General features: G+C 43.6%; 1 protein-coding gene across 3 annotated transcripts in view; it reads right to left on the bottom strand.

The window, feature by feature from the left end:
- Window positions 1-4923: 4923 nt before the first annotated feature.
- Window positions 4924-26587, bottom strand: part of bdnf (brain derived neurotrophic factor) — a 33053-nt gene continuing 11389 nt past the window's right edge. For 2 of the 3 annotated variants that reach the window (XM_088934950.1, XM_088934948.1), the window contains exon 2: window positions 4924-6500. In XM_088934950.1, coding sequence (XP_088791076.1) covers window positions 5727-6500 — 774 coding nt within the window. In that variant the 3' untranslated portion in view covers window positions 4924-5726. Of the gene's footprint in view, window positions 6501-20985; window positions 21003-26587 lie in introns of those variants that run through there. The other variant, XM_088934949.1, reaches the window with a different exon arrangement.

The raw sequence follows: 26587 nt of genomic DNA, 5'->3' as shown, positions 1-26587 counted from the left end.
CATCTTGGGAATTAACCGCCTTGGTGGTTCCATAGTTGGATTTATTTCTTTAAACGTGTCCCCAGGAGGGAAATTGGCCAAGGCTACATATGGATTTTCAAACAACCCCTCTTCGTTGCTCGCCCTTTTCACTTGTGATATGCATTCAAGACAAATTGTCTGAACAACACATCCGTGTTTCCTGGTTTACAGCGGTTTAATTCACTTTTCCTAAACACCCCTTCCTTTCTGCTTTCCTTTTTGAAGCCTGAAGAGATGTAAAATATGTCACCGTGGAAACAACTTCATCTGCATTTGACATTCCTGAGAGCTGATAAGGAGCGTGTGGTCGCAGATGTCCACATTTCCCAAGGTCGTTCCCTAATTTGCCATTTTTTTAAGACGAGGAGTTCCGAGCTAATTGCAACAAAACTGGCAACAACCAAACTGCTGCAATAAGATACATACTGTATATTGCTATCTGTTGTGCGTGGTGAACACAGAACTCTATGTATACTGTATGTCTTGACAGAGCCAGTCTTGATTAAGACGAAAAGATTTGGTGTGAAATAAAAAAAAAAACAAGGAGGAATCGCCAATCTCCCAAGACATTTTTTCTCATGGTTCAGACTGCAGCTCTAGAAAGCAGCCCAGGTTGGAATCAGTGCTGAAACTCCCCGAGTTTTATTAGAGGAGTTATCATTTTCTTATCTCATAATGCGCTTGATTTCACATTCCAGAAATTCCAGTCACTGACCTTTTGGCCCCAGTTGACTGATCCCCTCCTGTTGTTTCTGCTTAACCTTTGTGTCCAACTATTACATGCGATTGCGCTGTCTACGTGTTTGTGCCATTTGCCAGTTCTCACTTGAAATGTGTCCCTGTCTATGGTAGAATATTTCTACATGGCATCTAAAGAGATTTACAATCATGTCTTCTTTCATAATGTTCCAGCTCCTTTGTCATGACTTTGAGAATTCTGTCATTGTAAAAGGTAGACCTGTGGTTTATCACTGTCAAGCTCAGTAATTTGCATTTGAATTCTATTAAATTACATATAGTCCTGAATAACAGAGGAAGAATGCTGTGAAAAAAGTCTGTTAAGTATTTCCATAGTTTTGCTTTGTCTATATAATCCATTTACCCAGCTCAGTACGCTTATCATTGCTTTTGCAATGAATTAACTGGGCTCCACGCTGCCTGACTCTATTTTGTACATTGGAATACCATTGTAAACTTTTAGAAGTGAAACACTAAAATGATCAGGGCTATAATATTGATACACTTACTGTGATGAGCAGACGCAGAAGCAGTAAGAGAGAGGAAGAAAATACAAAACTGGCAAAATCTGCATATGGTTCTAACTGTATGGGCCTTAAAGTATAAGCAACCTTGTGTTTGTGTTTTTCCTACTGTTACAAAATATTTTCCTTGCACATATTTTGTTTCTGGTGGTCATGCTGTGAAGGAGTGGGTCTGAGTCACTGTATAGGGGCACTGGCTTAGAAACTCTGGTCCAGAGGGAAGAGCACCTCCTACTGGTCGACTAACACCACTTACAGCAGCAACCTGGCCTTTCCAGGGGGTCTCCAATCCGTGCAATGCCTGTACTGACCAGGCCCAGCCCTGCTGAGCTTCCGAGACCTGTCCCGATCAGGCTACGTGATCAAGATTGTACATATACTTTTTTTCCCCCTTAGACGCTATCGGGAAAACACATAACCAAAAATAACCTCCTAATACTTCTTCTAAGCCTCCAGCGCATGCCAGGTACAGTATTCCCTGCGAGCCAGGCTCTTTAACTTTAAATGAAGGGAGATTACTGGGGTGTCGTGGAAACTTCTGTCTTCTGTGACCTTTTATTGCTTGGCTGCTCCTGTGCCTCATGTTGCAATTAGATAGAAAAAAAGAGATCTGTTGTCCCAACACGCTGGCCCTGTGTCATTCCATTGTTTTTTCTGGCCTTGGCCATTCTCCCACACTGTCTGGCTTTGCTGTTCTTCCAAGCTGCCTGCTACAGTGAAGCGAATGAGGTCGCGGCGATCAATTATTCATTTTTTTATTCAAGACCAGTATGGAGCTGCCGCCGGGATATTTATAGCCAGCACTGGTGGTATCAAGACAAGTCTGAATGAAAGCTTTTTAATATGCAGAAAAGCCTGACACCACATCCTGGCTGAAATATTACACTGTTAATCTCGCTGAAGGGTGCAATTCCACCTCCCCCCCTCACTCTCCCCCCCCCCCCGCCTGCCAGCTTTCCACAAGCAACGTGTCTGAGACATCAGTATGGGCCGTTGCTGGAAAGGTACACATCCTGTAAACTGTGCTATAAGACAGCCAGAAACCCCCCCCCCCCAGTTTTTCATCTTCAGGCAAACAATAACTTGTCCTCCAGGTGCGTTTCCAACTGCTTAGAGCTGGGGTTTTTTTTTTAGCAAATGCATTGTGGTTTACGTATCGAGTTCTGTATTTAGCCCTTCACAATACACCGCTCCTCTTACTGTGTGCCTGAACGTAAACCTAGATTATTTCATTATGAGCAACAGTGTGGTTTTGTGCATGTTGACAGGCACTTAAAATGAAAACGAGACAAAATAAGCGAACCTGTTATTTCTTATTCTTCTGGACTCAAGTTGACATCGAAAGGTTAAGTCTTGTGTGTCGTTGCCTCGTGAAACAATCTTTTGTGGGAAAAGAATATGCCTTTTATTTCGGTGTCTACGGGTTTGGAAAGCAAAGCTGCTCCAGTGCTGGTTTACTGGTGTTTAGTGTTGTGTTTAGTGTTTAGTGTTTAGTATTGTGACACTAATTATTACAAAGAAATGGCAGGATCGCTGGACTCTCACCTGATGAAAGGGAAGCATAGTCTCATCATGTCACAGGCAGTGTTGTGCTACAGGCAGGAGGAGACATGGACTTTAAAGGCGAGGGTGAGATTTGTTTCCGTGGTCTTGCTTGCTGTGCTACACAGACGGACCCCTGTTCTGTAAGGGAGAGGGAGGTGCTACTCCAAGCCCTCCAGCTGAAAATCAGGCTGAAATTTGCAACCATTTGAAAATGGGGAACTATTAAAATCAAAGTCCATATTGGTTCGGAACTAGAATGGCTTACCTTGGATGTGTCAGGTAATATGTTATCTTAATTTTTAAATAATTGAAGGAAAACTACATATAAACGTAGAGTAACTGAAAATTGTAATCACACTGTATATAGTGTATCATCCATGTTAGGCCCAGATGTAACATGCATACAGAAATTATTATCCTCAGTCTTAAAGACGTGCAGCTGAACTCCAGGATGACAGATTTTTCCCTACAAGTCACACTTTTGGCGGGGAGATATTTCTTGATTCCAGCTTTATGGTTCAAAATTCCTCCATCTTTCAGCTTTTTTCAGATAACTACCCCCAGAAGACAAAACTGACTCGTGAAGCTCAACAATCTCTAAATGTACTCTACCTGCATATCTTGCATTGCCAAAAGGTTAGTACCTAAACAAACAAGGTAAAAACTCCCGATAGAACTGTGTAAATAGAAAAATGTAACTGAAGAAAGCTTGGATGCGAAAAACACCTTGTATGCATAAAATGATGTGTAATTAATAATAAGGAAATCATATTTCTACAAATGAATTCCATTCTGATGCACTAATTTAGGATTTGGCAAGGTTTAAAGAAAAACCTGAACTTGCACATCAGCTGTAGCCTGTGTGTTTCCATGGGGTCTGTAAACAGTGTCTGGCAAATGGGTAAGGTTTGGATTTAACGTTGGCCTTCAATGGACTGAAATCAGCCTGCTCAGCAAGCCATGTGTTAGCAAGAACGAAAATGGAGTCTTGCATTTTCATTTTGAAAGCAAAGAGGAGTGGAGTTTTTTTTAGTAAAAATAGCACTTCCAAAGCTCACTCGCCACAAAAATTGGAAAGTGTGTAAAAGTGGACCCTCCGTGCACAGAAGTTCTTCTCTCCAAAATACTTTTATTTAAAAACACAAACAGCCATGAGCTCATCCAACATTATATATATATATATTTAGACAGCAATTTCTTCAAGGTGCATAAACATTCTGAAGTGAAGTAGTTGTGTGAACAGAAGCCTGCATTTCTACAGCTATATCTATGTTTTACCACCATTACGGAACAGAGATATGGACCCATGAAGGGCCTGAGGTACAAAAATAGAGATATCCCAATGGAAAGTCAATATCCATCCCACAATCCGAGCTCAAACTATGATCTTCGATAACCATGTGGCGCTCTATTCCAGAACACGTGTCCAAAGGGATATTGCAAACTCCTATCAGGAATGTGGTCGAGCCTGTCCAGTGGTATGTAAGACATATGCACACATGTGGATTTCTCTCATTTTTTTCAGCTCTTGCATATGAAATAAGGTGTGGAATGGTGCATGCCCCTGGCTTACATTAAATAAATGACATCATCGGAGTATCCATTTCATTCAGTAGTTCTGTACTGGAGTCTGCAAAGTAATACATGTAAGGCGCTGTGAGTGAAATCCTGAGAAAGATGTGAAAACTTGGGGGCAAGCAGAAGTAAGCAGGGGGCAGGGACTGGGGGGGGGGGGGAGCGGGGATTTGGAGGGGAAAAGCTGGTTTACAGAAGTGGCCGCGTAATCTTTTGATACAGTACTGTGCTCTTCAGCAACTTCCTGAAGGTTTTTCCTAAATGATGCAGAAATTAAAAAAGAAGATGTTGTCAGTTTTCAAGACACTTCATGACTGTATGCTTTAGGAAGTGGGTGACCAGTCTACTATGGTCTCCTGGGGAACTGGGCCTGCCCCATCTAGTAATAATATATGTTCCCAAAACCCCTTAATTTGGAGCTTGTTTGTGTATATACCAAGATCACTGGGCTGAATGGCTTCCTACGGCCTGTAACCTTCTTTAAAAGAGAGGACAAAGCCCAATTTTGCTGGTACAGACAAACCCAGGATGCCCAGGGAGAGTTCAAAGGTCAGTTTCAGTGGTTTTTGCGTTCAGTTGCCTATAATCATTTTATTTCTTCAAATATTCCAATTTAATATTGCAAACAACGTCACAACATACAAAATGAATTATATTAATCCAGAACAAATGTCAATGAATAATCTTTATATTTTCATATCTTTTTTTTTAAACCTGTGGGATTAAAAAAATAAACAGCAAAGCTTTGACAACAGCACCTTGACATTAGTATGTAATTCCAACACTGCCTCTGAGAAGTTTAAAGCAGTAAACAGATAAAGTACTATCAGGAAGAAAGACCACTTACTGTTAAAAATGTAAACGGAATGTTTTGGTCGGAATTTTTATCCTTTTTGTTTCCAAAGTGGACAGTTTTCTCAATTCACAATTGAAGCAGCATGCAGTATTTTTAGATTTTTTTTTTAACTCTTCCCTCATTTTTTTTCTCTTTTTTTTTCTCCCAAATTCTTGGCAACGTAAACAGACCACAATGTTTTGAGGAATGTAATACAGAGTTAATTTAAGATTGTGCGCAAATGACTGTTTGATTGATTTTTTTTTTAGAATTTTAACTTTTTTTCGTCTCTGAAGGTCATGTATATGTTCAATAAATAGACTGTATTACCACTTTACTGTATAAACTTCATCTTTTTTTTTTTTACATGCAGTCCATAAAATTTTTTCATTTGACGGAATAATTTACCCTGTTATGTATATATACAAATAGATATTTTCTCTCTTTTTTTTTTTACTCTCAATAAAATCTATACAACATTTAATTCACTATCTCCCCCTCTTAATGGTGAGCGTACATACACATGAAGTGTCTATTCTTATAAAGCGCCAGGCTTTTTTTTTCTTGTTATCCATGGTGAATGCCCGGACAAATGACTGGGTGGTCCGACACTGAGAGTTGTAGTGGCGCTTGTCTATCCCTCTACAAGCCTCGTTGGTGTACCCCTTGGGGTTGCATTTGGTCTCATAAAAGTATTGCTTGAGTTGGCCATTGGACACCGGCACCTTCTCCAGCACTGTGACGGTCTGCCCAGACATGTCCACTGCGGTCTTCTTTTCCACGGCCGTCACCCACTGGCTAATACTGTCACACACGCTCAGCTCCCCCCTCCGCGCCGGGTCGGAGTGCCGTCTCACCCTCATGGACATGTTCGCCGCGTCCAGGTAGTTTTTGTACTCCTCCAGGAGAAAGAGCAGAGGCGGCTCCAAAGGCACTTGGTTGCTGATCATCACCCGCGACGTGTACAGGTCCGCGTCCCGGGGCTCGTCCCCCTGGGTGGCCCCGGCCCCCCGCGGCTCCCCCTCGCCCTCCAGCAGCTCCTCGATCACCTGCTCGAACGTGTCCGCCAGGGACGGCAGGGCCCGCGGCGCCCCGCCCCCGCTCTCCGGAGTCCCGTGGCCTCGTGCCGCGCCCGGGTAGCCCACGCCGAAGTGGCTTCGGATCCCGGCTGCTTCTTTCATGGGGGCAGCTCTCATGCAACTGAAGTACGAAATTACCATAGTAAGGAACAGGATGGTCATCACTCTTCTCACCTGGTGGAACTGCAGAGGGACGGGGGGGGGGGGGGGGAGGGGAGGAGAGGTGGGGAGAAAAGGAGAAAAGAAGGCCGTTAGTTCTCTGGGGAGCACAGCTCTCTAAGCTGGGGCGCAGCGCAAGACCGGCCTGCCCCTCCAAGGCTCCTCCAGCACTGATGTCACCTGGAGGCCCCCGCAGGAAGCTAAATGCGTCAACACCTGAGGCATCAATAGAGGACTGCGGCGCCCGTCCAGGGAACACACTCCTCCCCTGCCTGCCTGCCTCTCAAAGTAGGCCACCAACAGGCTGAACACAACAAAAACCGAGTTCGGCGAGTCAGGTTAAAGCCTCCAAAAAATACCCCCAGCTTTCCTGTTCTTTCCTGTTTTCTGCCCTGCACCGAGACCGACGCACCCTGCGCCCCAAGGTTCGGAGGCGTCCCTCCAGGCAGAGGAAGAGAACACGGCTCGGAATTCTGAGAATCGGCCTTCGAGCCAAAAAATCGGTTCGAACGGATGCGCATCTATTCGATGTCGGACAGGCCCCCCTCGTTTGTTCACCCTACTGGCCCAGTCCAGGACCGCAAAGGTACAGTGACGTTGGAGCCTTTCTGCTTTTCTCAGGAATCGCAGTGCCGTGCCGAGGTTACAGGGCCTAGGGTACATTCTCTGCCCCTGCTTTTTACCAAAAGGAGGAAAACACATCTGCAGGTGAGCAGCTCCACGTTCTTGTCAGTTCTGTGTCGTGGGCAACGACGAGGGTAAGATGCCAAATATATAACACCCAAATTGGTCAAATTATGCTGTAGGTCCATGAAAATATTTTTGCTCCAGGGTAAATCGCCCACCGGCTCTCCGCGTGCTGAAGAACCCCTGCCTGCTGCAGGGACTCAGCATCTCCAAGCAGCTTCTGTGCTGTCAAACAACCTTCAATTGACTTTTGACTTTCGGATTGTCTCTGACACCACTGACACTTGTTTACGTCGGCTAAAAAGGAAAACAAGAGTTCACATTACAGCAGAGCACAGCGCCTCAGACATCTGCCGTGACTCAGATCCGTATTCTGTAGAGGTATTGTCTCCTCCCTCTTACCTTCCCCTCAAAGTCTGCTTCACTTAACTGCCTCTCATTATCACACAGGAAATAGGACTGTTATGTTGTCAACACACCCCAGTCACTAAAACCAGTTTGGTTCCCTTTCATTCTCAGAACTACCCGCACTGTCTTATCAGTTTCTCCTTTAAGACACTTCTCTTTAAAAAAATAATTAAATAAATAAGGTCCCCAGGATTGACGACCCTGTGATGCTACTCTGGGCCCCCCTAGAGAACCGCCGGCGAACGTGCAAATATTGAGATAACCACATGTCTTCTATTGCTGCAAATGCTTGTGACTCTGATATGGGCAGGCCAATACTGCAGTATGTATGGGTTGCTGTGTGCCAAGCTGAATGTAGCTCACAGGCCAAACACTTTCTTAAAAAACTGTGCACCGTGCAAAAGCAAAGTTGAGATGGCCTGCGCCCATCATTCCTGCCATCTGGTCTCTTAAGCCAGTTCCAGAGGTTGAGTACCACTACGGGTCCCGTAGACTGCCTTACAGTGAAACTACAGAAGAGCAGAAGAGCCTGCACTTTTCAAAGGATCTGCTGTGAGTGATGATGAAGTCCTGTCCCTGCCAGAGCTCCATTCCCTTTGCTTTTTTTGAAGCCCATGCTTCAGATGGCAACACACAACTACGGTTTCCTGATACTCAGAACAAGGTGGGCTAAGAACTCAAGAGTGACTCACTGTATCCAAAGAAGACTTTGTAGTTTTGACCCAGGAGCTTATCATTCGTGTGCAAGAACAAGACCTGCAGTTTCTTTCTGCCACTGTCTGTTCATTTCCCCTCTGTTCAGGCAAAACCCAACCGAAGAAAGGTCACGTAATAACTTCAAAGCCCAGTCCTCTCTTTTCAATGCTGAGCATTTCAACTGCAAAATGCTGAAATGTACAGGGACACTGTATATCTGTTGAAAGATTTAAGCAGCCAGTCAAAAATATTGAACGCACCCTAGGTAAAGAAAAAAAAAAGTATCATTGCCAGCTAACAAGCTCAACGCCTGACGATCTCCCTTTCAAGATCTTCAATCTCTATGATTTTTTTCTGACTCTGCTGGCAGTTCTTAAATATAAGATGAGTTTTGATCAGACAACGGTGCGAAAGCACTGATCACAATGGATCTTATTCTCCTGACGTTTGATTTTGGTTTTAAATAGATCACATCCCACAGAAAATACCCTTAAGCTTCAAGGAGGACTTTCAGAGTGAAAAACTAAAAAAACAGTTTGCCTCTATATTGCTCGGTACAGCACACACCATGCATACTGGATGGTACACGAGACATTTTCAGGTCTTCACTACCTGAATAGCAGCTCTTAAACAAGAAATCAATGAAGCAATCAGAACTCCAATCCTAGTTAGAACTGACATAAACCCCCCAATTCATTGCAAACCACAAACAGATAAGAACATTTCTTACCTCTCCAAGCCCTTAATATTCATGCAAGTCCAGACGTAGAAACCATATTGACACACATCTTGCTATATCTTGCATATGCATGTTGCTGTGGATTCTAAGCTTTCGTTTCAGGCAGGAGGTGTTAAAAATAGCCTAAGCCACAGAACAAGCACTGCTGTGTCGCCTGGTGTTCTTTATCTTACCGTTGTTTCAGACTCCCAAAAGTCATGAACATGAATCATCTCAAAACGGACGTAAGATGTAAAAAAAACCCCACTCATTACAAAGCATTTGTTTCATTCCTAATTGGTGTCTTGGGCTATAGTTAAGGATTGTGGATGCTGTACGGACTGCCATGGAGATGCTCCATCTATATATAGGTGATCTGGGAATCCCTGAGTCTCAGTTCAGACTTCACATCCTCCCCTTAATGAGCACATGTGGAGTTTCTTTTCCTACTTAACTGCCATCCGAAAGGTGCACCTGTTCAAACTGCAGTATCTTCACTCCTCTCACCTAGAGCATTTTGTAAAAAAAATCACAATCCCCATTTAATAGCAATAATAGCAATATGACTGTAAGGAAATGGCTTTCAGGATGGGAATGATATGCTGATTTTGCGCCTGATTTTGAAGCCTCACTATAGCAGAAAATGAATTCCACCCTGGGGCATAGCATCAGGTCAGAGAATAGAAGCACAGCATAAGCAGATATTAAATAAAAATCTTTCCCATGTCACCGATCACCAACAGCGATAGTGAATGTTAAAATTGCCCAATGAATTCACCAAGACCAGATGCCAAATGGAAAGCTCATATCAATATCAATGGCGCATGTTGTCACACATGCGAGAGACCATGATGGAACAGATAAAGGAGATGCTTCAGGCTCAGTAGATAACCCTGTAATCACAGGTGGCAGAGCCAAGTCATTCCTGTGATGTACTAGTGTCCCATCTAGAAGGGGAGTCACCTGCTCTCAAGTCCCCTTCACACTACAGGAACCATTCTGTGTTCTGGCCCAGTGTGTTTCTGTGGCTCTGGTCTGGACCATGTGTTGTTGATGGGTTGGTCGGGAATCGAACCCGGGTCAACTGCTTGGAAGGCACTTATGTTTACCACTATTCCACCAACGTACACTGGTCTGGAGCTTGTGTTATACCATGAGCCACAAATCGGTGGCCCAGAAGCCCATATGTGGTAGCCAGGAAGCAGTCAGTGAAATCCTGCGTGTTGCAGTACGCAAGCATGACACAGGTGTTTGATTCTAGAAAATACACTCTCTGATCTCTCACCGACCGAGATCAGAACAGTTCCTGCTGCATGCAAGCTGGTAAATTGTCAGGTTCACGAAGAAGCTGTGGGAAACATTTCATTTCTGCAAAGGCTATTTGGGGAATTGTCTGTGTTGGGGGGGTTTTATCCCACCTGATGGGAAAGAAGCATTCCCTGTTTCATTGCGTCTAGGGTCCGTTGAGACTGAAATGCTGCAAAATTTCAGCCCTTCTGCCTTTCAGCGGCCTATCTCAGTGGCCACCCTGATAACACCGACCACGGCTCTGCACAGCACAGCCCCTGCAACAGTCCACAACTTCCAGCAGAAATGACCGGACCGCAGCTTCACTAGCTAGCTTTTGCACTCTTTGTGCAAAGTCTGAGTCACCACACGATACCCCACTTCTACACCTCATTGTAACATATCCAAATCTGCACTGCCCAAAGCTCAGCTGCATGCAAAGAGACTTCTTCGACACTCTCTACCACCTATGCAGGACAATACTGCACTATCACCTTGATCTCACAGCACTTCATGTGGACCAGCCCTCACTTACTTAACTGAGCAGGAGCCCTGAGGCTTCATGGACTGAGCCAGGCAGATGGCTTCTTCTGCAAACCAAAATCCAGAATAAACATAGATCCCCTAGGTCACAGGCATCCAATAGTATAGATACTTGTGGTGTGGAAAGGAGGTCTAATTTCTAGCAAAAGTGTCATTTTACTCTGTTGTCAAAAGACGGAGGTGGAATCTGGGCGTTTGCTGAGCAAACAAAAATATATTATGAATCTTCCTTCAGTACATTGCAAGCTAAAGGCATCTTTAGCTCTGCGCCTTAAAATATCCGGAAAGTGTGGTTCCTTTGTTGTTGAGAAACCGAGGGGATTAAACGGGGTTAAAATATTTGAACTATTTCACCGGAGATATTTTTCTCAGAGGCACACCTTGTCCTTTGCAGTGAAATGCACACAGCACTTCCCCATGGGTTTGCCTTGCAGACGAATGAACTGTGTAAAGTTTCCTAACTCTCTGCTTTGACACAGAAGACACAGAAGTGCCCCTAAAATGCATACATTGTATCTATACAGAGTTCCTGGCAAATAATCTTAGGCAAAATTAAAATGCAATCTCAATTGCAATGAGCTTCAGCAGAGTATCAGCAGACAGGAGCAACATCAGTCATGCTTTTCCACCAAAGAAAAGTGTGTGAAACGTCAGACTTTCGGTCGCTTACAGAAATTTCAAAGGCTCACGTAAAAAAAGGCCCTGCAGATTTTGATTTCAAAGACTTTTTCGTCGAGCTATCAGAAGGGTCATCGACAGTCTGTCAAAATGGTGCCTGTGGCCACAATCACATCAGGACTACTGCAGTCCTCACTCCCTTAGCTTTCACCTCCTTCGGTAGGCGGCCGCTGTCAGGCTAAAAGATTTCTGCTCCAAACAATTCAAGAGAAATGTCTTTAAATAAGATCCAACGCTTCCGCCCCTGACCCCTGTAGCTAAACAGATAGTGCTCTAGCAGGACTGAGAGTTCAAATTAGTTACCTCTTCCACAATGACCCGAGGCAAAAAGGGTGTTGTTTTTGGAAAGTAAAATTCTCAAGAAAGTCCTCGCGAAGCCCTTATGTCCACTTCAGACACCAACAAACTCAACTCAACTCACAGGGATCAGTCCGCCACCGGGGGACTGTGGCTAATCAGCTTAAAGGCATTGTCTGGAACATCAACAATAACAAAAAATGCCCTTCGGATTTCTGGGAAGAGTGCACCTTTGGGTTTGCAACTTAAAGCAGCACTGATTTAGCCAAAAAGCAAATATCCTAAAAGGGCTGTGGTCTGCAAGTCTTTGCTAATATTATAGTTGCATCTCCTCCCCCAAAGCATGGCCATGCACTGGGTGAACGCAGAACGTACACTTTGCATTTTTTCCCCCCCACATTACATATAAATAAGCTGTACTTAACCTTACCTAATCCCTTAAAGGAAGGGTCATAGGGTCATCGGGCACAAAGGTTAGGCTTTTAGAAAACCTGAAAAAGTAATTCCCACTTTTATATCCCAGCACATCCTAATCCCCCGTCCTTCCCTGCAGGTTCTCTAAAGGTGCACTTTAACAGACCGCTGCCAATTTGCAAATTATAAGAAAGAAAATTCTATGAAAAGGGCTGTGCCAGCTTCAGCAGCAACTGTGTGCCAGCAAGCAACACAGTTTATGCCACAAGACTTCTTTTGTATTTGTGATGTGGCGACTGTATTTTTTTTAAATTAAGCCAAATGAACGGTAATGAATTAAAGACGTTCTGAAGCTGCGTCTTTAACTCTGTCCTGTCATATGAATGATATGAGTAAATGAAAAGGCATGCCTGTGCTTTTTTTTTTTGGTGCACCCAGTACAGCATGTACATTCTTTTTAAAAAGAATCCCCTTAAAACCTAGAGCTTACTCATCCACCTCTGCCAAATCGAGAGATGGCTTCACACTCGAAACATTTCACAGCTCACGGTTTGCAAATAATTCTGGAGACTTACTGAAACAGGTTGTCTGCACAAGAACAGCAGGTCTTACCAACCCAAGCTGTTTTCTGCTACTTTTTAAGCAGTTCTGGGATTTGTTTGCTCCGATTCCCATCAATTAGACACATTTATGTTTTGATAGCGGTGGAATTCTGCTACTCGAAAGGATTTGTTTTCTTGTATTAAGACCTGTTTTTAAATGACATGGTGAGCACGGTGATTCAGTCTCAGCAGAAAAACAATGCTACTCTCCGCAAGCACACTTGAATGGTAACATGTACAGTATAAGATTACAAGCAGAGCCGTCTGACGAATTACCCACTAAGTTCCTATGGGAACAGGACTGTAAATTCATCCTTTCCAAACACAGCCAAATTCCTAAATCACAAACTGAGGAGAGCACAGATGAGATTCCCAGAAACGTTTTGAACTAGTGGGCTCTGGTGCAACATTTTCTTTTCCACTTAAAGAGCTCAGCTTGACGTTTTGGATAAACAGCAAATTCTCCTAAAAAAGAAAGAGAGAAAATAACTTCTACAACCCAGCCAGCCTGGATTCTCTGCAAGGTGTTTTTTTATTTAATTCCAAGGACACAGTCCTGTTTCAGCTGTTTCACCAAACCTTATTTAATGCACAATAGAGGCATGATAGGGATTAGCTGTTTAATTGGCGGAACTGTAGGGACAAAGCTGACAGACCCCTCTTTTTGGCAAGGAAAGTGCAAGGGGACTCCTGTAAGGGTGAGGGTGGGGTGCGAGAGAAGATGGGAGAGTGGGCACTCTGGAGGTGAGGTCCTTGCATGCAGGGAAGCTGAGGTGGGTGAGACTGGGGTTTCACCTTCTACAGAACTTTCGTTTAGAACTCCACACGCAAGAGTCATCAGGCTTCAGCAACTCCCCATCAACACCTGGGGATATGGTTTTAGGCCAGTTTTCATGACTAGATCCCTCCTTGATCAAATTCTTGCCACTAACAAATTCACCCCAATGATTTTTCCTGCTCTTCCAATGTTTTAAACTGGAACCATACATCATTCTACATACGAGCCATTCACTGTGCTTTACTACATTATACCATGTTTCCGTGAGTGACATTTTACAGCACTTCAGGCAGGGAGTTCTCTATCTTTAACCCGCTCCTAGAGAAAAAAAAAACTACTTAAGTTGTTCATGTACTTCCTCACTAAAATAAAAACCCACGGAAAGTCAAATATGTCCCAGTTTAACATAAGCACAACTTTTAATACGTGAATTCTTTTCTTTTTCTTAACAACTATCACAGGGCATAGCATTAGAGGGAAAGAAAGGCTGTGCCTGACAGTTTAACAAGGCTGCAAATGTCACCATTTCAGTTGTGCACAAGACACTCCACAGAAATGGAGGCAGTGTAACTCATTAGAATCCAATTGCTAGTTACTCCTCTGAGCTTTCTTCTTAGCGAGTGACTGACAGTCTTTTTTATATGGCTATTTCCTGTTTCAGTAAAGAAAATCAATAGGACTTGTCCTCAAAACTATGATCCAGTTAAACCACAATCACATCCATGAACCACTGCAGTACTCTGGGGCTGCCTGTGATAATTGCAACTTTTTTTTTCAATTTAGGGGAAAAAAAATACCCCAAAACAAATACCTTTTCCTTAAATTTGTGAAATACAATTTCACCTGCACCTGGGGTTCGGACGTCTGATTACGGCGGCTGACTTACAATTTTCTACACAGAGAAGGTCAATTTGGCGATTGTAAAAAGAATTACAGTATCAAAAAGGGTCATAAATTAGATTTAACACACCATGAATATTTGGGGAATCTATTTGTTTCAGTGAAGCTAATCCCCATTTAAAGAAAACGAAAAGCCCAACATTGCATTATTTATACTCTATTTCCCAGAGCTAATGATTGCACAATTACATTGAGAAAGAAATGAAGGACACTCATTGAAGACACACAACCATTACCGTTTAATGAGACAATAATGAACTGCTCCTGCAACACTGGAATGATACCTTTTGAAATGAGGAGAGTGCAGAACAAGCCCACACACATTAACAGGCCTTGAGATATTACCTGGGTCACTTCAAATCTCCACGTCGGCTCGGTCTGGCAAAAGAACTTCTGCCTTTTTTTTTAATCACTTGCGGTGCATAGCTCAGCTTCCATTCCAGGGATGGCACATTTCATCATTTACTTTTAAACATTACGCTGTCCAGAAAGGAGAAAGACTGGGAGACACCCGGCAGTCTCTGTGTCCTCTATTATAATCTTATTTGCCTATTTAAATTGCCGTGCTCTCTGCTGGTGAGTCTAGTTTCTCTCATTACTCTACAGGGGTGACATTCAGCTAAATTCAGCTCTGGTGCTAAGTACTCTTTTCCCACACGCTCCTTCATTTTCGTCTCTGTGCAGAAGGATGAGCCAGAAAGTCACCTCTTCACTTCGCTGGTTTTCTCTCTTGCAAGCCCCATGAAGGCGGTGAGCAGGGATTAGGGGCCAAAGCAAGAAAAACAGAATCTGTCATTTCAGAATGTGACCTGCTGACAAGCTGTGGGCTTTACATATAGGCTGGGGTCCGTTCTCTTCATTCCTGCTACCAGGACTAGAAGCACTGCTAGATTAACAGATGAAAGGCAATTACACTATCATCTCTTCTTTTTAAGGGGGCTGCACTGTTTCCTTTAAGGATATGTAGTGTTGTTCTTTTAATGCCAAAAAAAGAGATTACAGTAAAGCCCTATTGGACCAATACAGGATTGCTTCCTTAACATAAAGCATATGGCAAAATGGATGTTTCTTTTCAATGACTTTTTTAACAAACACAATTGAATCCCTGCTCTGTGCCACTTCCATTTGCAGCACAATAATCAGTTTTTCTACTTTAACAGCGTATCCAACAATGTGAATTATTGCTCCAGTTACCTAGTAAATAGTGCCTGCCTCTCTCAGATTTCAATGTTCTCGTCCACTGGTTTGTGTCTTAGTATTCTTCCAAAGGTTATCTTGAAGTTAACTGATATGACAATCCAGACATGGCTTACATTAACCTCATTGAGATGTAAACCCTTCTTTGAAAACACTACAGTATAAAAAAAACACACAAATACATGTTCATTGTCACCTCTTTCCAAAGAATGCACTTTCCTAAAAAGTTCTGCATGACATAACCATCACACTCTTTCTCACTTCACTGAGATTGTACAAAAAAACAAATCAAATCTTCCTGGACAGAGAAGGACTGTCCTGTTTATTTTTTTCTTGGCTCTCTTCAGTTTATTTTTGTTCATCACTTCCAAAGTCATTGTAGTGACAGTCTTGAGAATATCAGCAACAGCAAACTCCTAAGATTATTTTTTTCATAGACCCTAAGCTTTATTGTCATCTGTGGAAAGGTGACTACCAGAACCAGACTTGATGACTTCCTGGAAACGTCTACATTCCTGCAGATAGAAAATTAAGAATTCTGGAAGGTCCAAAAATCAGATTGTGCGTGCTACCATTAGGCTACTTGGTGTTTCCTGGAAAAATCAGGGAGAAGCACCATAGTTCTAATGGGATGACGTTCTTTCTAAGAAAAACGTTCTTCAAGGAAAACTGAATGAGGCAACTCCATTCAAACTCATCATAGCTTGTTTATTGAATGCTACAAGAAACTGAGTTGCGTTAAACAGTCAGGAGTGGATTCTGCAATAAAAGTTAATAATGTAAACAACCTTTCTCGACAGTTATTTAATGGAGTTTATAATGAAAGTTCGGGAGGTATAACAACAGCCAAGTTCAATCAGCCTCAGCTGTCAGTAATTTGTAATCAATCCTAATGTCATTTCCTCTCCTAAAACACTATAAATACTGTACGTGACCCCCTTCTCTCTCTCTCTCGCATGAGGTCTCCTGCCTCCCTCCTCCCCCCCATCTCCCCCTCTGCAGCTGCCCCTGGGTCACCCCTTACTCTGTATGGGGGTCCCACCCTCCTCATCCTCTGGCCAGGAGGTCAGCCCTCACCCACACAGGTTCAGCCAAAACTTTTTTGTGACTAAACCTTAATAAACTCCATAAAACCTTTCAATACGCTTGATTCTTGGGTAAGTATTGTTATTTCTGTTGGAAACTACTATGATACCGTCCTACTGTGCTGTAATGAAAGATGCAAAAATATGCAGAGATTTTAATCATGCTTAGAGCGCAATTTTCCTATTGGCTGCTAAGGCGAGCTCTGCAGGTCATGTGTAAAACTAATAAAAAAATCAACAGGTGATGACACTGCCACTAGTTTTTTTTTAAATAAGGGCTAGTGTTGATTAAGACTGGGTAAAAGTTGTTCTGCTTTGTGCTTTAAAAAACTAGGTGCAAGATATTTCTCCATTTTTTGCTGTCAACGAATGTGCATATGCATGCAGACAGATTTATAATTTGCTGTTTGGGGCATCATAGTTTCATATCCTTTGTGTGCAACAAGATTTTCATATTTGAATCACGAGACCGGTGTGGCCAGCGAGTGTCAGGCAAAGACACGGCACCACTAACACAGACACACTATGGTCTGAGTGGAGGGGGACTGAGCTAATAGCTCCCTTGCACTCCTGGCTCCCTTCTCTTCTGTGGGTTAATGTGGAATCGGACTTATACAATAAGCAGGAATTCAAGTCGTTGCATGAAAAACTCTACGAAGGTCAATTAATACTTGCAAAAAAGAGAGAGAGAGAAGTTTGGAAGCCTGCATTTAACTATAAGTGAAAAGCCCTTCTGTCCGGCAAGTAACATTAAATAATCTTCCACCACTACCCTATTTATTCAATTCATGTATTTTTTTAAGGACAAAAATATGTAGCAGCACTCGCCGAATGTCAATTCCTATAATTAACTAAGCTGAAGTCATAGTTCTCTGCCTCTAGCTGGCCTGCTAAGCCATTCGCCTGTTTTCTACCACTTAATCCACAGCTCCAGAGCTGATTAACCAACCAGCATGTCTTTGGACTAAGAGGGGACATTGCAGCACCCAGAGAAAACCCACATGAACACAGGGAGACCATGCAGACTCCACACAGACAGACCCCCTGGTTCCAGAATTGAGCCAAGAGGACCACGGCGTTGCTAGGCAGCAGTGCTAACCACTGGGCTACCCTTGCCTGCTTATCTGTCTATTACCCAGTATCCACTATTGCAGCGCTATAAAAACAATACTTGGGGAGTGTGGCAGAACCCTCGTGGGTCAGGAACGCGTTTCGCCAATGAACTGTAGGAAATGTATTTTGCATCTGCCAGGCCGTATTGAAACTCAGGAATTTGTAGTATATAGACCTTTAAATACCTGTAATTCTACGTATTTAAAAAAGAATCATCATGTTCGGCGAAAACAACCTTGCAGACGAGCCTTCTCTCCTGGTGCCAGAGTAATAATGAAACATTCTCAATTTAAATGTCCGATTCCCGTCATTGGGTCGGGTAGTATCGTGACGTACAGTAGCCAAAAAAAAACCGCTATTAGATTCCAGTGCGTTTCAGCAGGTTACCAGGTCGAGTGGTGAATAAGATTCTAGTCACAACTCAATAAAAAAAAAGATCAAATGCAATCTTTCCCTACCCATTCTGTACTGATCCAGAGAGATGTCACCTAATTAACCCTCAAATGCATGGTCTAGGTCTAACCTTCATTGTTCTCGAACTTCCAGGGCCGACTAGAGCTTTTGTATATAAATGGATTTGAGCTGGAGCTGGAGTTTCCTCGGGGTTGTTGTGCATTGTGTGCCGGGAGCAGAGAAGTCGAAAGAATGTTCCGGCATCCGAACGCCTCACAGCAATAAACCCTGCCCCTACGTCACAGCCCAGGTTTACGTGGTAAACCATACCTTGTGAAGGTACACATTTGTCTTGTAAATATTTCAGTAGCGAACGTCTCACGTCAGGGCCACACGACTAAATACCATTTCTCCCAACGATGCACAAACCCCCGTACTCCTGAGCTCACTCCTGAGCTTTCAAAAGCACGCCTCGGACCTCACCTGTTGGAGTTCCCGTTGGGGGATGACCAATGAGCCATCTCTGCCCAATCAATAGCCATGCGCACAAAAGGGATTTTGAACGACTTAAAAGATTTGCTTCGAGTGGTCAGAAATCCTCTTGATCACTTAACAAGTAAACGTTCTAACCTTGGTCACGAAACGGCCCAATGTGTGCCAGTTGCAAATATTTACAGAAAACGTGCTTTCTTTCCCGGTGCATTCTTAAAGGGGGAGGAAAGAGCCGGAGACACCTGTCACTGCTACAATTCCATTCCCCCCTGAAACACGTCCCAAAATGATTTCGCCTTCGGTCGTTTAGTGTAAACCCACAACTGAATCATCGTTTTAAAATGCTTCGGGTCCTTCAGAAGCAAAATCGTTTTGTTGTTGTTTTGTTTTTTTTCCGGAAGGCTTCGCTACACTGGGAGTGTTAAGCACACGTCTGACAAATTAATGCGCATACACAGTACGTTTTTAGCCTCTCAGCTTCACTCTTTATCTGAGTGATTGATCGGGGGCAGAACTTCAATATTTAAATAGATTCAGTTTCATTCGTTTGGACGTGAAAAAAGCGGCAGATAATTACACAGTCTCTTTAAAAAATTCATGTACCGGGATAAAATTACACTCGCAGAGTCAGCTAATGGGCTATATTTAATTAATAGAGAAATGAGGGGGTTTCTCCTGAAACGCCAACAATTCCTAGTGACGTGACGCAGAATCAGCCCTTAAGGCTGTTGGTCTTTTTCACTCGAGAGACGATGTATCCCCAACCAGTTTACTTCGCTCTGGGCAACGTACGTAAATCCGTCAAGTGCACATTTATTCCAGCAATTCCACGAACGCCTGACAACATATATGACTTACTTAGTATTTGTTAAAAAAAATACATTTGTTTCAAATCTTCTGAAAATTCTGACACCTTTTTGCAAACATCTATACGGCACCGTGCCTGAAACGAGTTAATTGAAACACGCCGGACAATTAAAGCTGAGGAAACCAATTAGCGGCATCTCGCGCTCTCGGCTTATTAACTGATGTTCTTCGCTGTCTTGGATGTAAGCGCTCAGCGCAAGGCGTCAGCCGGTTGCCATGGCGATTGTGCATCCACTTCAGGGATGACTGACGTGTCCAACCAGACGCCAATGACTCCAATAGTGTCGTTTGCGCTCTGTAAAGAAGCTGGACGCCAAACCGAGAGACTCGTGTTGTTTTGCCGGACACTGGAGTAAAAGTGTTTGATTATTAATTACTCACCCGCGGTTTTAACGAATATAACATCACTTTATTAACCCTTTACAATTTCTTGCATTAGGAATTTTCTTTTCGCAGACCCCAGCTTGCTCTCCATGAGACACACAGACAGGGAGAGAAGCTGGGGGTCAGAGCGCAGGGGCTGCCATTGTACGGCACCCCTGGAGCAGTTGGGGTTAAGGGCCTTGCTCAGGGGCCCAACGGAGTAGGATTCCTCTGCTGGCTGCAGGATTTGAACCGGCAACCTTCCAGCTACAGGCGCAGAGCCACTGCTCCGCCCCATATAAGCTAATTGTTTCAGACTCTTGCGCCAGACAAAGAAAATAGCCTCTTCTTCGCCCAACAGAGAGTCTCGGAACCGTGGAATGACATTTTGACAAGAACGTCCCCCCCGTCACTAGCTTGGGACCGGCCTGCGCTGTGTCTGTCTAGTGAATGAAAGGTTAAAAGCAATGTGATAAAACGCGCAAAATATTTTTTAGTCACCGTAGACGTAGCGAATACTTGCTTGTTCCGTGCAAAAGAAAACAACTCAGCTCACCGAGCGGCAGAGGTGAGCGCAGGTGCTAAGAAAGCCTATTTGAAGGACAGAGTGAGGGATCGCCCTTAGTGTCCTTTCATTTTCTAGCCACCCAGTTAATTAAACCCGACCCTCTTTTTGTACAGCCTCAGAAGCGGAGGCACCGCTTGCTGTGCCCCTCGAACAACAAGCAAGGGTTCCTGGAGAACCTGCTCACCTCGGGTTTTTGTTGGACCTAAGACGGCAGCTCGTTAATTAACTTAAGTCTATATCTGCATCGGAGATCAGCCCAGGCCATGACACTGTGACTTAATTGCGCATATTAAACGTGGATCGAAGGCTCTTCCTGTAGAGCGCAGGCCTGAGGGCGTTCTCTCCCCGAGCCAGCTGTCCGACCTCCGAGCCGGAGGACAACCGGCGCATCCCGGCATATCGCGGTTCTCCTACAATCGTTACCTTGTGCGCATCGTCATTTTTCATGCGCCAACTCGGGACACCGGAGAGCTGCAGCCCTGTGACCGTTAGAGAAACCGAAAAGCCCAATTAACGTGGAACTGATCATCAATTTCCCTTCGGGATCAATAAAGTCTTATCTTCTCTTCTCTCTTATGAATATACCGATCTGTCCTTCACTCCGGATATTTCTGTTGTACCTGCCCGCGCAGGTGACTCGTACCGAACAGTCACCGAATGCGATTCGGGGATGGACGAACACAGTAGGGCTGCCCAGGAGCTTTCTTTTCGGAACAGGAGGGGAAGCGAGCTACAGTAAACCCGAACCCATTTACAAGCCGTGACTTCCGAACCCCGGTGGTACAGAAGGAACACGAAAAAAGTCCGAATTCTACTGCCCACGCACAACCAAAAACAAACAAACAAGCAAAAAGCTGTTTCCTGTAATGCATGTAGTCAACAAGACAATTCAGAAGCCTATCGGCCCATATGCAATTATTTCTGTGATAAAAACAACAGAGTAAAACACGACTGCTAACTAGGTACAGTACCAATCCCATTCAGTAGCCAACAAAAGCAGTACAGAGCAAGCCGGTTTCCCCAAATCTTTCCACTAGATGGCGCCTTTGTCCAAGGTAATGTTTCCAAGAACTGCTTTCAACGACAACCAACAACAACAACAAAAATATTCCAGATGGTATTTGGATTTCACATTCCTTTGATCTTCAGGTAAGTAATGTGTCAGGTATCATTCGGTCTGTTCCAGTTCAGCTGGGCACATTCCAGTTTCCCACAGCGGACCTACACCGCGCCAAACGATCACACAAGAGCGAAGTTAAAACACCGGAGAGGAGTCGCATTCCAACCGCGAACACAATGAGACAAGGCAAGCCATGCTGTTTGATATGAAAGGTTTTCATGTCGGTGTTCTTCACGGAGTTCAAAATCTCAGACATTCAACGCAGTCGGACATTTAGTTTTAGTTGTAGTTGTAGTGTAAGATTGGGAGCAGTGCCTGAGTAATGTTTGGGAAAAACCTGAAGTAAAAGATCTAGTCAGCTATAAAGTAGAATAAAAGGAATGTTATACGCGTGCATCATCATTATCGTCATAATTATCTGCTAAACTGTTACACATTCAATGCGTTTTCCCCCATACTTAAGTATTTACATGCTACATCTGGTTCATCTCGGTATTCCACACAACCAGATGTCCTGGTGAACACCTTTCACACCACGTACAGTACAGTTGTAGGAAAAAGGCTAACCTTGAGCAGTTTCAATTAGTAAGCAGCAGTAACACCCCGAAGCAAAAGTTTTGTCCCTACTTCAGAGCCCAGAGCAGTTCATCTTCCAAGCCATTTCCAATAGGTCTCAGATGCTCAGCGCATCGAGGAGGGGAGGGGGCAGTTTTTAATCCGTAAAATCATCCTCACTCTGTCAGGTAACCGGCGACGATTCATAGCCCGAGACCCTGCACAGCTGACTGAACTAGCAGAACGTCTCAAGTTTCTTATGAAATCTTTATGAGAGGATCAGACTTTTTATTTGCTTACAAGCCTCCTTGTTTTTTTTTTTTGATCGAGCCTTTTAGACAAGCATTTCTTGGCGCTGCGACAATCACCAAATAATTTACTGTCAATCAGCGATCGCTTGTATTAATGGGACGTTTATTAATTGCTATTTTTAACACCGGCCACCTTTCTACTCGCTTAAAACACGCTGCGCCCTTTCAGCGAGTGAACATCGTTAAACCTTTTCAGCCTGAAGTTTCTCATCCATATACATCATCAATAAAAACTGGCAGGGATATTTCACTTCAAATTATTGTCGAAAAAAACAAGCCCTAGCCGTTCAGGGGTTTAAACCGAAAGCCCTTCGCTGCAGATGCAGAATGACAAGGAAGTTATTTCAGTGCATACGGATTCTTCTTTTTTTTTAAAAAAAACGAACTTTTGAGAAGTGGAGAGGACACACAATATTTTGACATAGCACGGTAGGAGGGCACCTTCTAAACAACAATAAAATAACCCACACAATTGAATCAGCAAGCAATTCCGAAAGGATTTTCATAAGACACGCCGAGCAAGACTACGCGTCGTTTGTTTGGCTTTTCTATCAAAATTTAGGGGTTTTTTTTGGAGGGGGGGGGGGGGACTTGGTGCCTTCGGTGACCCCCTCTTGGTAAGACCATTAGGAATTCAATCAAGATAATAACACCGTTTCTTATTAATGAACACCCCCGATAGAATTACAGCGGCCAGTCCAGGCGCGCTGTGCGCTGGATGTATTTGTAGATCGACCCACTTGATTAGTTTTGCAGACTTGGGTTGTGTTTGTTTTTTTTTTCTGCCCTTTTAAGTTACGAAAGAAGCGGAGAGGAATGAAAACAAAACCTACCTTTCAGTGTCTAGCTGGAAAGAAAAAAAAAAACATCAACAGGAAAGTTTCATTTGGGATGTTCTGATGAAACTCCCCTTCAGTTTCTTTCTGGAGTTGCTCGCTTTTATATTTTCCTTCTCTTCCCGAGAGCTCGAAGTTGTCTTTTCAGCTATGGAGCAACTAGATTAAATTATTGATGGTGGAAATTACGCGGCGGAGGTACTGGTATCTCCTGACTAAGTGGCTCCATTTGAGATTGGTTTAGAGAGGAAGAGTGCATGCTAGCACACAACGATATTGCGCGATGAGCGACTTCAGTAGCTTTGAATGAGGGTTTCAATCCTCGCAACTACAGTAACTAACTACAGCGTGACGTTGCAACATGTGACCGCGAGCTGACTTACAGACAGTCATAGACGGGATGAGTGCACGGGAGTGAGAATTGTGAGCTCACCCCCCCCCCCCCCCCCGGCTGCTTACTGTGTCGCAGAAATCGCCACGCCACGCAACTGCCCACTTAGAAAGACAAGGCCATCAATTCCGGCCAGACGTTTTTTAATTGTGCCCTCTTACAAGCTAAAAGGGAACGTTGGTACCGCCTTTTTTAATATCTGCTGCGAGAGTCGCGCCAACAACGACAGTACACGGTATAAGGATCAATAATGCGAGAAAGTGCCTGAAGATGAAAGGAGGAATGCCATATATATATACACACGTTTCTGTAGCCACTTTATGCATTGTCTAAAGTATCGAAGTGGCCACTGTATTGTTTTAGTCTTTTCAGCGTTTCCGATCAACTTCTTTAAATACCGCGAACTCCCCGGCAATACTGCACATCATTACGTTGCCTTGTCGCGACTAAAATTCAAGTTGAATCTTTTGTGTTGTAGCAGTGTCTCAGCAGGAACACTAAAGCTAAAATGTGACGTCCGTACAATAATGAATGGAAAGCGACCTAAGGTCTATTGTAATAGAAAACAATTGTCTGATATAACATTTCTTTAGAATATGTGCATATACTGGATGCCGTCAGAAGGAAAATGCACTAATCATGATGGACGTGTAAAAATAGTATCGCTGGTTTACCGTTTAGCACCAAGAAGTCTCAATATAACCGATGTCTTCTTATCCCTATACAGTTCGGGGGTGTTCGGTCTAATTGATCAATAGTTTTGGAATAAGAGAAATTTCTTGTGTAGTTCCTCAATAAGTGAATCAAGAAAATAGAAATGTTCTGAATTTACGTCTGAAGCGCCTTGATAACATCTGCTGCGTCTGAGGAACAGATTCTGCTGAATTACAAAAAGGCTGCTGGAGTCGCCGAGTTTAAAGGTGTCCCTGTTAATCACGACGAGGGGTCTTCTTCTATAAATTCCATCTCGCTGTTGCCACCCAGGTGTGACAAAGGGCCCGAATGCCCTCCAGTCCTGTGGGCTTGTCTCCTTTCAGGAGCCCAATAAGTGGATTGTTTGCCAGCCCAATGAATGGAGAAGGAGGGAGCTCGACTAAGCTGGTCTCAGCTTGATGTAGCTGCACACCTGCTCTGTGTACGCTCATTGTGACTCTGTGATGTGAATCAGCCCCCACCATTTGGGAGTGCTAGGATGTATTTAGCTCTCCCCACGGGACTCTAACACAGAATGGAGAGTCTGTATGACAGGGAATTGCATCAGCAATCACCCAACAGCATGACTCGGATCTGCACATACCACATTGTAGTATTTTGGCAGGATAATTCATCTACGAAAACTGCTGTGCTGTGCTTGAGATTTTTCTTTTTAGCAACACTGAACTCATTCATATTTCTGAATATGAATGAATGTGCAAAGAAGGAGAAAACATTCACTCAAATCAAATCAATAAATTAGCTAAAGGTCAAAATTACTTCTATTTTTGCCCTAAATATTAAGATTCCTCAACAACCGTGCTTTGGTGATGCATCAGTTTCACATTAGGGGTTTCCTTGCAAGTTAATATTCTGTTTACAGCAGGGAAGTCACAGAGTCTATGTAAATCTGTATGTAAAATTGCCCACCTTTTCAGTACTACTGAAATAGCTGGAAGACAACCAGCAACTGCGTTCAGTCAAGTAAGAGTCTACAAAACTGAACAGATGGCTGTCCTCCTATTGTTTTGTAGCCTTTCTTGACTGAATATTCCAGTGCATTCATTCAGGACCCACATTTCTTGATCAATATGACTGGCCTCAGAGCTTGCTGTAAAAGAATGAGATCCAGGGTGATATTTTGGATGCTACACCTCAGACAGCAAACACACTGGGAGGTGTATCATGCAACAGATGAAGGTTTTCGGTTTCACAAAAGCCGACACATGCGTCTGATACCATTGTTGCTCTGTCTTTCTCAAGTCCTCGCCTCAGTGTGGCTTGTGTCATCTGCTCGATGTGGTCTAATTTTAATTCTCATTTCTTAATTGCCGCGTGTCTAATTTGATTTTTCCTGCATGATTCTGCGTTGCTGAACAAAGACCTCAGAGATCTGGTTGTTAGGATGTGAACAAGAGAATCAAATTACCATTTGCTCAAAGCTGGGAGATGCATAATAGACAAACGACACTCATTGTAAACTTCCATGCTTGTTTTCATATTGCCTGCCGCTTCTACAAGTTTTCATGCCCCCGAATGATCCCAGAATTGACCTCCAATATCTTTCGACTGAGAAGCACTCACTGTCTGGGGCTGTGAGTTGGAGGTGACAAGGCAGCCCAGAGTAGAAGCCATGCTTGAGGCCCATACTAATGCCTCTCTATAGCACTGCTTTTCCCACACTTGAGATAGACCATATTTGCATATCTACAAGTCAATCAAAACTGGACTGAAAAAGCATTTTGACGCAAAGAAACAAATGAAGAAGCTGGCAATGATATATATTTTCCATAAAAATGTTCAGATCTGTTGCCAGCATAACATTAATGCACCCTCTCTATGTGCTAATCTTTGACAAGTCTTTGGCCCAAGTAACACCTGCTGCACAATTCCCATGGCCTGGCCCTTGATAAGCTAATGGGGGGAAGAAAAGTGATGCAGAAGCTCATCAATACCCTGTATGAGGACTTGAAACTAGCTTTAAAGATTGAAAAAAACAGGAAAAGCCTCTGCAAATAATGGAAAGCAGCCCTCTTCTTGAATGAAAGAAGAATTTAAGCTCATCACTAGGGGGCTCCACTGGCTTAGCTCGCCAGAGCTCTGGTGTTGTGGAATGTGA

This window comes from Atractosteus spatula, chromosome 16 (genome assembly GCF_055471065.1).
Source record: "Atractosteus spatula isolate fAtrSpa1 chromosome 16, fAtrSpa1.hap1, whole genome shotgun sequence".
Lineage (NCBI taxonomy): Eukaryota > Metazoa > Chordata > Actinopteri > Semionotiformes > Lepisosteidae > Atractosteus > Atractosteus spatula.
The sequence above is the reverse complement of the archived record's forward strand: the minus strand, read 5'-3'. Positions and strand labels throughout refer to the sequence as shown.